The 14,208-nt window shown below is 30.4% G+C and overlaps 4 protein-coding genes across 4 annotated transcripts; 3 read left to right on the top strand and 1 right to left on the bottom strand.

Annotated features, from left to right (window-relative positions):
* Positions 1-2,566: 2,566 nt before the first annotated feature.
* Positions 2,567-4,348, top strand: CHORD (CHORD-like protein). Its single transcript, XM_065515481.1, has 4 exons — positions 2,567-2,708; positions 3,038-3,377; positions 3,440-3,851; positions 3,922-4,348. Exons 1-4 carry the CDS (start codon positions 2,648-2,650, stop codon positions 4,189-4,191), a joined length of 1,083 nt encoding a protein of 360 aa, XP_065371553.1. The 5' UTR covers positions 2,567-2,647; the 3' UTR covers positions 4,192-4,348.
* On the bottom strand, positions 4,334-5,261 carry LOC135963565 (RWD domain-containing protein 1). The gene is made up of 2 exons (XM_065515483.1): positions 5,101-5,261; positions 4,334-5,031 (listed from the first exon to the last, which is right to left on the bottom strand). Exons 1-2 carry the CDS (start codon positions 5,174-5,176, stop codon positions 4,376-4,378), a joined length of 732 nt encoding a protein of 243 aa, XP_065371555.1. The 5' UTR covers positions 5,177-5,261; the 3' UTR covers positions 4,334-4,375.
* Positions 5,262-5,423: 162 nt separating this feature from the next.
* On the top strand, positions 5,424-6,220 carry ATPsynE (ATP synthase, subunit E). The gene is made up of 2 exons (XM_065515484.1): positions 5,424-5,542; positions 5,672-6,220. The coding sequence occupies exon 2, from the start codon at positions 5,728-5,730 to the stop codon at positions 5,968-5,970; it is 243 nt and encodes an 80-aa protein (XP_065371556.1). The 5' UTR covers positions 5,424-5,542; positions 5,672-5,727; the 3' UTR covers positions 5,971-6,220.
* A 4,376-nt stretch (positions 6,221-10,596) lies between these two features.
* Positions 10,597-14,208, top strand: spn-B (spindle B). Its single transcript, XM_065505655.1, has 5 exons — positions 10,597-10,748; positions 10,812-10,943; positions 10,996-11,339; positions 11,468-11,671; positions 13,987-14,208. The coding sequence occupies exons 1-5, from the start codon at positions 10,694-10,696 to the stop codon at positions 14,206-14,208; spliced, it is 957 nt and encodes a 318-aa protein (XP_065361727.1). The 5' UTR covers positions 10,597-10,693.

Below are 14,208 nucleotides of genomic sequence, written 5' to 3'. Positions count from 1 at the left end.
TACCCACCCTACTCCAGTTTTTTGATGACCGCGGTTCCAAATATTTCCCGATTTTTTGCATTTTTCTTCCATTAACAACAGATGTATATATCAAATAAAGGAAGAATTGTTTAAAAATCATGACTGAGTCCAAAGTTACATGCATTTGAATTTGAAAAAATTAAATAAGGCGATTTTTCGCTATTTTTTTGGGAAAAAAGTACTTCTTTTTAAGTTATCTAAAAAATTTCTAAAAGGATATATAATGCATTTGTACTTTTTGAAAAGCTAACTTTACATCAAATATTTTAAATGAAAAAAAAATATAATTTTTGATACCGAGGGAACCAGGTTCATTCAAAAAACGGCAATTTTTTATCTAAAATTAAAATTTAGGGCAAAAATTCTCAAATCGCATAGTGGATATCAAAATATAGTAACCTATTTTAGATGGCCCAATATGTTCTTAATTATTTTGTAAAGGGTTCCGATAACCCCGCCCCTTGTATGGATATTGTAGCCAAAAACCGAAAATATCCCATTTTTGGAATTTTTCAATACTTTTTTGGAAATTGCGGGATTCCTGATTACAAATTTCAAAATTAGTTTTTATTTTTCCATTTTCAACTTGAGATTCCGTTTATGAGACAGTGTATATAAATTAATTTAAGTATTACTATTTGTTTATTTATAGTTTAAGAATGTATATAAATTTTGGTTAAATAAACATTATATAAAAAAAAACAACGCTTATTGGCCAAGTTATTAGCGAATTTAGATATTTTGAGTTCTTATATAAAAAATCGATTTTTGGTCAGAAATATGAGTGATCACAGATCGAACTCCTTCTCTTGATTATACGCTTATTGGCCAAGTTATTAGCAAATTTAGATATTTTGAGTTTTTATATAAAAAATCGATTTTTGGTCAGAAATATGAGTGATCACAGATCTTTTTCTTGACGCTTATTGGACAAGTTATTAGCGAATTTAGATATTTTGAGTTCTTATATAAAAAATCGATTTTTGTTAAGAAATATGAGTGATCACAGATCGAGTTCCTTTCCTTGATTAAACGCTTATTGGCCAAGTTATTAGCGAATTTAGATATTTTGAGTTTTTATATAAAAAATCGATTTTTGGTCAGAAATATGAGTGATCACAGATCTTTTTCTTGACGCTTATTGGACAAGTTATTAGCGAATTTAAATATTTTGAGTTTTTATATAAAAAATCGATTTTTGTTAAGAAATATGAGTGATCACAGATCGAGCTCCTTTTCTTGATTTAAAGCTTATTGGCCAAGTTATTAGCGAATTTAGATATTTTAATCGTTTATTGTCCAAGTTATTATCGATTTAGGCTATTGTGAGTTTTTATATAAGTAATCGAATTTTGGTCTGAAATATAATTGATCACAGACCGATGTATTTTGCAGATGTATTTAATAAGTGGGCGTATTAGTGGACGTGGACAATTTTTATTTATGTAAAAACTTTTGCGGACTATGTATTGCGAACATTAAAAAATTTTAGTTAAATCGGTCCAGGCGTCCTGGATTTTAGATATATCGAAAACAAAATTGACGTGGTCAATTTTTCTTTCAGTAAAAACTTAAGTTGGATACTGTGACCATTTAAAAACAAAATTTGGCAAATCGATGTAGCCGTTTTCCGATTTTAGATAAATCGAAAAAAGTGGGCGTAAAAGTGGGCGGTGTCAATTTTTCATTTCAAAATACATTTTCATTTTAAAAAAAAAATTAGTCTAATTCGGTCCGGCCGTTCTCTACTGATGCAATTACTAACGAGCGACATTTAATTTTTATTAATATATATGACTTTAAAGTCCTATAACTCCTAAACTAAAACAGCATGCAAACATTTTAACGTTTTAAGTGATGTATCACCACCAAACTCATTAAAATACATGCTGTTGTCATAGTATTGATTAATGCCGATTTTATATTACATTTTTCAATTATTATTACATATATAAACTCTAACGACTATGTTTAATACTACTGTTCATTAATAATAAATGCTACTTTAAATTACAACTGTGCTTCTTATTGGCGATTTTCTTTTAAGCTGTCATTTTCTTTGAAAACAATTCTAAATGGTTGTGTGTTGCCAGATAAGTTTGAACTCATAAGTTTCCACAGAAAATACGAATTTGAATTTTTTATATTTCCCAATTCTGTACCCAAAATGTATATGTATATAAATCGATTAACCACTCTGAAAATCGAGTTATCGCTAAAATTTACATCAAAATTTTTTTAATTATTTTTTTTTTGTTTGCTGTATTAATCTAATCAGAATGAGCCACAGCAAAACATCTTTACATCAATTTACCTCATTGTCCAGTCATAAATTTGTTCGCTCAGCGAACAAGGCAATAAATTGTCCGTTAACTAAACGAATTGATTGATTGCTTGTCAAGTTGTTTAAGATGATAGAACCTTTGAAAGCATTTAAATATATGTATATGAAATCCCCAATTTGGGGACAAATCCGTTCATCTGGGAACACTATGATTGAGACTCAACCATATGATAAACATTTGTTCATTTCGGCTTTTCTAGAAGCGAAAATCCTCAACATTAATAAACAAATACTTTAAATAAAAGTTAAAATATAAAGTACTTTAACTATAAATAAATAAAAATGTTGCGGTGCTATAATCGAGGCTGTGGCCAGGAATACGAACCACAAAACAACAAAGACGGTAAGTAAACACAAAGATATTTGAAAAATTAAACCTAACCCATAATTTTTTAAACATTTTATAAATTGTGAATGAAATTGTTATTAAAAAATTTGATATAGACTACAATTTAAAGAAATATTTGTTACTTTTTTAGTTGTATAATTTTTTCTAAATATTTTCGATGAAAATCTAAATTTATTGGGGTTTCATTTTGATGGTTGTATATATTGTCAAGGCCAAACCCCCTGGCAAATTTATTTCAATCCAATTTATTGTGTGTGTATAGCACACACAATAAATAGAATATTCATTCTATGACTAATGTTGGAGTTTGATTTTTTTTCCAGATTCTTGTCGACACCACCCAGGAGAACCTTATTTTCATGATGCCTATAAAGGCTGGTCTTGTTGCAACAAAAAATCAGTAGATTTTACAGAATTTTTAAGTATTAAAGGTTGCACTCTATCAAAACATTCAAATATCAAACCACCAGAACCTGAAAAACCAAAAAACGATAACAAAGATGAGGTGGTGGTGGTCAGAGCACCTATTAGAGAATCAATGGAGAGACCACCTGTTGACACAGCAATGACTGACATTAAAGCAACTGTAGCGCCGGCATTAAAAGATTTAATAGATAATCTGGTTGCCAAAGAACCAGCCTTAAATGACAGCCTGAATTCTAGGTAAGATGGACATTTATTTGACGTCAGGAAATTGGTTTAACTTTGTATTATAAATTTTACAGTGAAATTTTCATTGGCACTACGTGTAAAAACTCTGGCTGTACTTATTCCTATACGGGCACCGATTCCGATAATGGCGAATGTCAGTACCACAGTGGTGTTCCCATTTTTCATGAAGGCATGAAATATTGGTCATGTTGTCAGCGTAAAACTTCAGACTTTGCCGTATTTATGGCACAAAAAGGTTGTGTTTATGGACATCATAAATACATTAAGGACAATCATGACAAAAGAGTGGTACAATGTCGCTACGATTGGCATCAGACAGCTAAAGATGTTATTGTCTCAATATATGCCAAAAAATATCATTATGCCGAGAGTACAATAGAAGTAAATCCAGTGCGATTACATTGCATTTTAGTATTTCCGGATCAAGAGAATGCTAAATTTGAAATTGATTTGGAACTGAGAGGTGTAAGTAGTTCTTTAACAATTTACAAAATTTCAGTATCAGAAAACACTTAATTCATTTTTTCATTTACAGATTATAGATGTTGACAATACAACTGTCCATATGTTTGGTACTAAAGTAGAAATTACCATGCCTAAGGCCGAGCCAGGTTCATGGTCTAAATTAGATTTTCCACGAGAAAAACTACCACCACCCGTTAAGGCCGGACAACAACCGACCAGAACAAACACTGCCTCGGTAAGCGAGTCCGATGATGATGGCTTTAATTTGGATGACATCGAGACGATTAATGCTGGTGTTCAACTGTCCGAATTGGCCTCTTCTAAAAATGATTTAGATTAGATTTTGTTAACTGCATAAATTCGTTTATGAAGGATATTTTCAACTACATACATACATATTTCAATTTAAAGCGACTATTTTCATATTTTTCGTACGATTTTCTTACCAACTTTTCTCTTTTTTAAAAAATATAGACACAAAATTCTTAAAACTCAAAGATATATTATAGAGTATTCAATTTAATTTAATCGTCATCACCGGGTACCCAATCTTCATCATCCTCATCCTCTTCATCCAAGTCAATTTCACCAATTCCTTGGAACAAGGTTTCATCGATTTTAACATTTTCAATGCTGTCACCAGCTTCCAACAAGAATTTAATATCAGAATCATTAAGGGTGTTGTCGCACATGAACAACTCTCGGCCTGTAAGTTTTTTCGATTCTGTTGATTTTTCACGTTTGGCCGCTATTCCTGTGCTTTCCTCAAAGTCGAGTTTCCATTTCATGAAAGTTTCCACGGTAACACGTGTGCCCTCGAATTTCTTACGCTCTGCTTCTTCGGATTCATAAAGTTTACGTTCGGCCTCCTCTTCTTTGGATTTTGTGAATTCATCCCATCTCTCATTTAACCATTCTTGGGCTGTACTCACTAAACTGAATATCATTTCCATGCCAATATATTCCTCTATTGATTTTTCTACATGTTCCAAAAGTCTCTTTTCATAGCCGTCATCAAAGTTTACCGGCTCATCGATTTCCACCAGTGGAGCTTCATCGGGATAAGTGGGTGTATAGGTAAACACCAAGTAACAGGCCAAACCATTATCACCTTGCTCCTTATCGTACTCTTCGGTGGCTATGGGTATTTGAAATTTGTGAAAAGGCTCTGTCTCCAAAACTACAAAGAAAAATAATGTTTAAATAAAATTTAACAAAAGAAACTCAATGTTGTTGAAAAATTACTTACTCTCCATATCGCCACAATATATGGAGTCCAAGGCCTCGATTTCATTGCTTTGATCTTCCTGGTAGTTTCTACTCATTTTAAATAGTAGTAATAAGCAAAAATAGGATATAAATATTGAAAAACTACAAAATAATTAAATAAATATGCCCAATTATTCCGTGGCAAATAATACCCAGCAAATGTGATTGAGGTTAAACTCTACAAAAATGTCAAAAATATTTTATAAACAAACCAAACCATACAAAGATGCCACTTTTAAATATTTTAATAAATTTACATTGCCAATACTATTAAATCAAAGGATGCCACTTTTGTTGTTCTTTTTTAAAGTGACATTCGTATAAAAGTCAGTTTGACAGCTGTCTTGGCAAATTTGAGGTTAGACAATTTTATCATCGTCTCTTGTGAATTTGCTTTTGTTTCGCAAAATTTGAGATATTAGGTAAATTTTATTAAATAATTGTGGAAAAATTATAAAGAAATTTTCCAATTCTTTTAACATAAAACTTTCTAAACGTCTTAATATAATAGGTTTGTTCAAATTACTAAAAAATTTTCTTTTGTTTTTAAGGTTTTTCTCTAACTTCAACGTTAGTCGCTGCATTACATAACTAAAAAAACAGCAAAATGTCTCAAGCTCCCGTGCGTGTATCTCCTTTGATCAAATTCGGCAGATGGTCCTTGTTGATCCTCGGCATTGGTTATGGTGCTTTCCATCAAAACCGTTTGTCCCACAAGGAAGAGAAGGTGCGCGAAATTGAAGCCCAACAAAAGGTTATCCGTGATGCCAAATTGGCCGAAGAAAAGAAACGCAGCGCTGCCGCTGAAATTCGTGCCTTGGAGGAATTGTCTAAACCTACCAAGAAGTAGTAAATTCACACTTTAATGTATTTCTTAAAAACTTTATTTAAATTAAATAACTCATACTAAAAAAAAAGCATAATTACCAGCAAATAACATTATTGGATTTTAAATCTATACAAGATGTTGTTGCCTGTAAGTGTAGTGTATTCATGTCGGTGCGTTTTTTAAACCACAATTTTTTCTTTAAAAAAGAACAAATCAATGTGCAGCCACTGTTGAATTTTAAGAATAAAGTAAAAACTGAATGCGATAAAAATGTGAGATTGTCCTCCGCTCTTGTTTTTGATGATGTGTTTGGAGTTATCAGCAAGGTCTGTATTTACAAAGGTATTGCCAAATTACTAATATGTAGAACAACTCTTTGGTGTAAATTCCAGGGAATGTTGTTTTTATAGAAAAAAGAAAATATCTTAAGCCTTGAAGGGAATCTACTACAAATTCTTCCAATTCTAACTAAAATCTAAACAAATGTCCATTTTTGTTTGTTTTTTGTACTCAACGGCATAGCTATGTAAAGTTGCCTTTTAATGAGTAAGTTAAACGTACGAATGATTACTTACCTGTTTTGAGGTGCCCAACACAATTGAAAATCAGAAAAATTGCCTATTTTTCATATGGTCATTAAACAACCCTATACTTTATAAACTTTAGTTTATGTTGAATATAATTATTTTTATGTATTGTTAGGTCAATATAATTATATCCAATAATTAAAAAAACTACATTTTTACTTGAAAAACTAAATTCGTATTTCATACGTTTTACAACCCACATATGCCGAAGTGGGTATTTTTATACACAATCCACAAAATCGTACTTTTAGCTTAGGAAAGTGGGCCTCATCATTTGGTTATTTTAACTTAATTGATTTATGTGCCATAGTTCTGTTAACGGGTTCATCGTATTTTGTTTTTAAAACGAATTCTCATTTTTTGGTGTTCAGTAAATCAATGTAATGTGTCAATCGTTCGTATTTGAAAATCACTCGTTTTTGAAAACACTTGATTTACAGATCACCGGCAATAATTTTCAAATCACTTATGTATGTGTATAACTTCTTCTTTCCAATTTGATTTTAATTTCAATCAAGACAGGCTTATGAACTATAAATAATGACATATGAATTTTTATATGCGAAATTCCAGCGATTATATAATGCCATGGAATCGTAATTTGATTAATATACAGTAATCCGACTATATAAAATGGTTTTAGAATAGTTGTTTCCTTGATTTTTACTGCAAACTCCTGAAAATGTATGGCTCCTCCAATTATAGCTAGTCTACCTGAAGTGTGGTTGCCAACCAGGCTGGACTTGGCCTGTTTCAAGCTAAAATTTAATTTGTCAAGCTAAATATACATTTTCGACAAAAATATCCTTATTAATTATTACCTCAAATTGAATTAGTATACCGCAATAACTTATGCAAAAAAGTTTATGTATTTTTTGAAGAAAGGAACAAATAAATGCCAAAAAGTTTTAAAGGAATACGAAGAATGTAAAAGTGAAGGATTATCAGAAGCATATTTATATATTTGTGCAAAACATAATGCAGGAATTTCATACAACTAAATTAGTTTTTGAGAATGATTTTTTTACAGCATAGTTAACAGCATTTTAAAATAATTTCGCATAATGAAAAAAAAACTATAAGATAAAAGGTTTTTAGAAAAACGTTACGAATTTGGTGATGACTCCTGTTCTTAAAAAAATGCATTTTTAAATTTAAGAAATGTACAATTTTCTTGGGAAGATTTACAAAAACCTTTAAATATCTGAAGAAATATGCAATAATGATATATTTATATCAATTACTGCTGCCTTCGTGAAGCTAATAAATAAATACCAAAGGATTTGTCAAATGATATGGTCCTATTTTTTTTTACAAAAGGTGAATTTCGGGAATTTAAGAAAAGTTGTATGTTTCGTATTTTCAATACTAGTTAGCAACGCTATTTGTGAAGGTTTTTAGTATTTTAAACAATCTCTATACTGAAGAATGATAGCAAATGTCATTCGATCTGATTAGAGCTTATATTAATACAAACAAATTTAGAGGAATCTTGTAAAGTTTTTTAAAATTTTGTAAAAATCTCAAGGTTTAGAAATTGGCCAAATCTGTAAGTATTTATACAAAACCAAAATTAACATTTTCTTACAATTTGTTTTTAATATACAGTTTTTTTGATTTGTCCATCTTTTTAAAACTCAATGTCTAGCTTTTTGAGAATCCGAATCTGGCATCCCTTATATGAAGCCTATTTAACATTCAGCCTTTCGTACTAGAATCTAGTAACTAGTAACTAGATTAAAGAAATAGGTTGCATTTTATCTTTAACATAGTGTGAAACCGTTGTAAAATGACAACGCTAGATCCCATTAATCTTGTTTTTTTTCATCTTGAATTGAAGAGTTTTTTGAAGGGAGCAGTTTTTACAGGATACTTCATTCAGCTGGTTCCAGTAATATGACAATAGAAAACAAACACAGGAAAATGTCAAAATGGTTGTGGTTTGGAAAGAGTGATAAATATACTATATATCATGATAAAAATATATATATGTACATATATATTCCAAAAGAATGTAAGGGAAAATTTAAAATTAATATGGCATTACTACTTTTATGAAAACTTCAAAATCCTTAAGCATGTCAGAAATAGGATTTGAAAAAAATGAGAGAATGAAACTACCATAGAGAATAGACATAGAGCGGAAACTCTCCTGTCAAAGACCTAACTCAGTTGTCAAAAACCTAAGTGGTGAGAATGTATTAGTAGAAAAAACTATATAGTTTGTTGTTCACATATGTGAAAACAAATATGTGGACAACCACTACTAAAATGTAAGAGCATAAGAATACGTGTGATTTTATTTTCCACAATTGTAGTATGGGCTGCGCATGTCTGGTGTAGATGTTTATTATGATAGGCAGTTGAACTGTTTTTATTTTATGTTATTTGTAATGTAATTGATAAGAGTAATTAATAATACAATTAAAAATTAATATATAGTAGTATAAAAAACGTAGTTTTTTCTTTTTATTTATCTTTACCAGTTATCCATAGAAACCAATTGCTTCTGTTGTTGAGTGTTGTAAATTACTCTTTATATTTTAAATTAAAAAAACTATAGTTATTTTTCCCTTTTTACCAGCCAGTCGTCGCATACGTCTAGAGTTACGATCCTGATCACGTATTTTCTTTTCCATTTCAGCATCTGTTAAAGTCTCCAAAAATGGTGACCAAGCACCGGCATCACTTGGATTACGAAATAGTACATCAACGGTGGAAAGTGGTGCTTCACTAAATGCATAAGTACGACAATGCCATGACAATTGACCACGAATGCTGTATTCACCACCCATACCCAATTCAGCACAAAGTTTGATAGCAAACTCCTCGGGATTATTATTCTTTTCTGACATATCCCATTCAATTTGATCGACTAAAGAAGTATTTCCAATTTGTACGCGACTTCATATGCACACAACTTAATCAAAAAGATATATTAGATTTGTGGGCCTATGGAAAATTCCGAACGAATTGTTGAAGAAAGTTTGTAAAGAAAACATGTTGGCTGCACCTGAGTCACGTCTTGAATGTTTTTGCTGTGAATGTTTTTAAATGCTTCTTGTTATTATGACCGTTACAGTTTGCAATAAGGCCGTCGATTTTCTTTGGTTCTGTGTCCATAGTATTTGTTGCAAAAACACCATTTGTTTTGTAGTAATTTATAGCGATTTACTTAATTATTTTTGTTATAGTTTCAACAAATTTTCTTGGTGGATTCAACAACATCAAAAGCTTTAAGAATTAATTATACGAATTATATCTTACAGATTGCCTTATAAGAATTGTTAATTCTTTAAAATATAATTCAATTTCTAAAATAGAATTAGAGAATGAATTCTTTTACAGCGTTGTAATAAAGTGCTCAACTTTATTTAATAAATGTTGCCACATGCTTTAAAACATAGTCAAGACACATTAAAGAATCCTGCCACTAGCAAAATAAGATTAGCAAATACAACAACCTTTAAAAAATTAAAGACAATCCATATGGCAACATCATTGATGTTATGTTTTTTCCATGTACTACGTGTGGCAACTCAGTTGTCAGAATATGGAAAACAAAATTGTGCGGGAATTTGATCGAAATGGTGAAAATTTTCTATTTTCCGGGTGATAGCAGTTAAAAAGTGTTTTAATAAAGTGAAAAGTGTTGTAAAACGATATAAATTTATCGTTATTTGCAAAGTGTTAATAAAATAAAACGAAATATATAAACAACATAACATTAAAGTAGCGTCGCGTATTCGTAAAAAATAAAAGTCAATATAGAAAAAAGTGTGCAAGTTTTAACAAAATACTCAATAAAATAAAAAGTGTTTGTTACGAAATCTTCTTCAAAAGTGTGATAAAGTTATTATTATTGCTGCGAAAGTGTAATAATTTTCGCCGCCATTGAAAATAAAAAATCAATAAAATAAAAAGTGTTTGTTACGAAATCTTCTTCAAAAGTGTGATAAAGTTATTATTATTGCTGCGAAAGTGTAATAATTTTCGCCGCCATTGACATGCAATGCAGGCATTAACACGCAAAAGACTCAGCCAACGAGTCAATAATATATAAAAAACAAACCGTAACAACAACAGAAATATGATAGCCTCACTTTAACGGTACTTACTGCAGTAATTTTTCAGTCTGCTTGAAATTCCCAATAAAAATGGCCAGCTTCTTAAAGGATTTAAGTGCCGGAGCCAAAGAAGTAGCGGAAAAAGGTACCATACATTGTTTTCTATATTAAATTGTTAAACAAAATTATTTTTATCCTTTGAAATAAGCTAAAATCAAAAGTGCTGAACAGGCCATTTTAACACCTATGGCACATTTATTGCTGCAAGAAAGTTCACCACATGATATTTATGTTTTGAAATCCTCAGCGGCCAAAATGGTGGCAAAAGAGCAGATCAAGGGTAAGAAAATGATTTACTTTATCAATACAAATTGTTGATGTTTTTTTTTCAGTTTCAGATCTTTTAAGTCTACCCTATAACATGAAGTGGTGCCGTTTAAGTTTTGGCTGCAAGGCTTTAGATAAATGTACCCATGGCGGTATTGTCACTCGAGGCATTACTGAATTTTGTGGCATTTCGGGTGCCGGCAAGACCCAGCTACTTTTACAGTTGTCTTTGACTGTACAACTGCCTCAAGAATTGGGAGGTTTAGCTGGTGGTGTTGCATTTATTTGCACTGAGGATTCTTTTCCTTCCAAACGTTTATTTGAAATGTCCAAAACTTTTGCAAAGATTTATCCCTCGCTGGATATTAACTATTTGGCCAATGTTCATGTGGAACATGTCTTGCAAAGCGTAAGTTTTTTCTTTAAATTAAGAAAATTGGCAACTTTTTAAAAAACAAAGAAAATATTTAAGATATTTTCTTAATTTCTTGTAAACCAATAAATGTTTGTATCATTTGTACATTGGACTCCCTTAAGGAACAACTTTTGAAATGTGTTTCCGAACGTTTGCCAACTTTGATGTCTTCGGTACGTATTGGCTTAATTATTATTGACTCTGTTGCTGCTGTATTTCGTACTTTTACAAATTATATTGAGCGTGCTAAAGATATGCGTAAATTGGCAAATTATCTACTACATTTAGGAGATAAATATAATTGTGCCGTGATTTGTGTTAATCAGGTGAGTTTGTATATTTGTTGATTATTTATTTGTATTTTGCAATGCACTCTACTTAACTTAATGAAAGTATTTTAAAAATTGATGTTAAATATTTTATTTCAACAGAGTATTTTATTTTTAACTAGCTATGTATGTTCGTTTGTTTGTTAGTTTAGGTCAAAATGTGTAACTGAATTTTGAACCAGTTCTCATAGTCCGAATATTCTTAAATAAGGCATTCATACTTACACCTGGGCGGTTACTAACTCAATCCGAAAACGAAAATGTTCGAAAATGTGTGCTAAATACATTGTATGTAATTCGAAAAGCTTTCCTTTCGAATTGAATGACATTGTAATATTATGTTCGAAAATTAGAAATCAAATTCGAAAATCTGATGTTATTTTTGAAAAATATTAGAAATCAAATTCGAAAATCTAATGTTATTTTTGAAAAATATTTAAAACTGTTAAAATAATCTCTAGATCATTCTCTAGACCTGATAAAAATTAAATATTCGGGGTTGTCATAGAATTCAATCATTGTCGGTTTTGAAAACGACAAAAAGGTATATTTGACTTATGAATTCCAATGTAATTTTTTGTTTTATCGGTCAAGAATTTAATTCTAGAGCGAATATGAAACCGATAACTTTCAACTTCACGGGACCCATGTATTTTTTCAGTCGTTTTCACAACCGATTCCGACAATGATTGGATTCTATGGCAACAATCTTATTTTTAAAGCTATTAAAATAATCTTTAAATTTTTAAAAAATACGTTTAGTTTTATTTGGGACCAATTTTTAAATTTCGAACTAAACTTTTACTTAACAAATTTAAAATATTCATGAATAAATTATTATCAATATTGTAGCTTTTTAAGATAGTTAGAAATAAATATTTTTTTTGAATTAAGCCAGGATTTTGTGAATGCAATTGTGTAGAAGACGATAATATTATGTGTGGATTTGAGTCGGGATTGACACTAAACATATTTCTTTGATTCTAACGTATTCAAAAATTATGTAAGTTCTAGGTTACTGCCATGGACTATACCAGAAGGCTTTAGTTTGTCAGATACTTCGCAAAACAATTGGTGCCAAGTATTGTGAAATTAAATAATTTTTTTAAGTATGAAACCAATGTTGGAGTTAACTTTAAATTATATTTTCTAATAAGAACAAATAGAATTTAAAAGTTTTGAGGGCAAATATCGACTATTACTGATAGTTTCGGTAGCTTTTTGTACACTTGTCAGCACAAGAATCCAACGACAAGAATCGAAATTCATTTAGTTTAACTAAAAATTAACAGATCTGAATAACTTGGAACTCTATTGATATTACTTTCACAGAATCGAAAATAAGCCTACATATGTATTCCATAAAGAAACGTCACTAATCTACTCAAATGTGTTAATAACACATTTATTAACACATTTAACTCAAATAAGAAGTAGGTAAAATGAAATTTTGATTTCGAGTTTTTAAATAATGGTGCTCTACCATCTTCACTAAAGAGTTTTGTACGGTATTTTCCATCAAAAATTATTTTTATGTGGTCCTCCACCAGAATTACTTCAATTGAGTTTTAAGGGTTTCCTGAGTTCTTCACAAAATACATATTTCTACTGTGTCTTCTCATAACCTCAAATCAAGGTTATAATAAAACGAACGCATGTGGATTAACATAAACAACTCAAAATGTGAAAACAGTTATGTGACGTATCAATACCAATGCTAGACAATATATCAACAAATGTCATATCGATGAATAGTGAATGGAATGATGAATAAGTCTTCCATAGACACCTTCAAGATTACATAAAAGATTAATGAGTCGTATAGAAAAAATAATTGTTGCTATAAATATGAAACATACCTTATATAATAAGTGCAGTGAATCTATGTTTTTTTTATTTATCGTTACAAATATAATTTCCTTATAACTAAAAATTAATAAAATTTTCGAATTATTTAAAAAATGTTTATGCTTGTACCTTATCTGCTTGTATTTTCGTTTTAATTTTTATTCTTTGCTAACCTTTTAAAACATCACCATCAATATCCAACAACACAACTATAATATATTTAACCTTTTTACTTATCGTTGCAAAAATAATTCAGTATACCTTATGATTTCGTTCTATTTCACAAATGTTGATTCCTTGTATCTAATCTGCCTGTATTTTCGTTTTAATTTTAATTTTTCACTTAACTGTTTCACAAGTTCATCTTTAACAACCAACAACACCAGCAAAATACTAATCCAAACTTCACTTTATAAATCAATAAAATTATTCATAACAATATCACCCCCTTTCTCTATCATCAGGTGGCCACGGTCAGTGACAAAGAGCCTGAAGTACCATGTTTGGGTCTATCCTGGGCCCATTTGGGTCGTACTCGTATGCGTATCAGTAAAATACCCAAACAAATACAACACCATGACAAGCTGTTAACTGTGCGTAAATTAGAAATTCTTTATTCCCCCGAAACACCCATAGAATATGCGGAATTTCTAATAACCGAAGAGGGAGTTTTTGATGTGCCTTAA

This window comes from Calliphora vicina, chromosome 1, assembly GCF_958450345.1.
Source record: "Calliphora vicina chromosome 1, idCalVici1.1, whole genome shotgun sequence".
NCBI classification, from domain to species: domain Eukaryota; kingdom Metazoa; phylum Arthropoda; class Insecta; order Diptera; family Calliphoridae; genus Calliphora; species Calliphora vicina.
This window is presented reverse-complemented; position numbering and strand designations above follow the sequence as displayed.

Bases quoted from the DNA above. Each gene is read 5' to 3' on its own strand.
- CHORD (XM_065515481.1), top strand. From the start codon at position 2,648: ATGTTGCGGTGCTATAATCGAGGCTGTGGCCAGGAATACGAACCACAA. The intron at 2,709-3,037 runs GTAAGTAAACAC...TTTTTTTTCCAG, and splicing joins ACCACAAAACAACAAAGACG to ATTCTTGTCGACACCACCCA. The intron at 3,852-3,921 runs GTAAGTAGTTCT...TTTCATTTACAG, and splicing joins TTGATTTGGAACTGAGAGGT to ATTATAGATGTTGACAATAC.
- LOC135963565 (XM_065515483.1), bottom strand. From the start codon at position 5,176: ATGAGTAGAAACTACCAGGAAGATCAAAGCAATGAAATCGAGGCCTTG. The intron at 5,032-5,100 runs GTAAGTAATTTT...TTTTCTTTGTAG, and splicing joins ATATTGTGGCGATATGGAGA to TTTTGGAGACAGAGCCTTTT.
- ATPsynE (XM_065515484.1), top strand. From the start codon at position 5,728: ATGTCTCAAGCTCCCGTGCGTGTATCTCCTTTGATCAAATTCGGCAGA.
- spn-B (XM_065505655.1), top strand. From the start codon at position 10,694: ATGGCCAGCTTCTTAAAGGATTTAAGTGCCGGAGCCAAAGAAGTAGCG. The intron at 11,340-11,467 runs GTAAGTTTTTTC...GACTCCCTTAAG, and splicing joins TGGAACATGTCTTGCAAAGC to GAACAACTTTTGAAATGTGT. The intron at 11,672-13,986 runs GTGAGTTTGTAT...CTCTATCATCAG, and splicing joins CCGTGATTTGTGTTAATCAG to GTGGCCACGGTCAGTGACAA.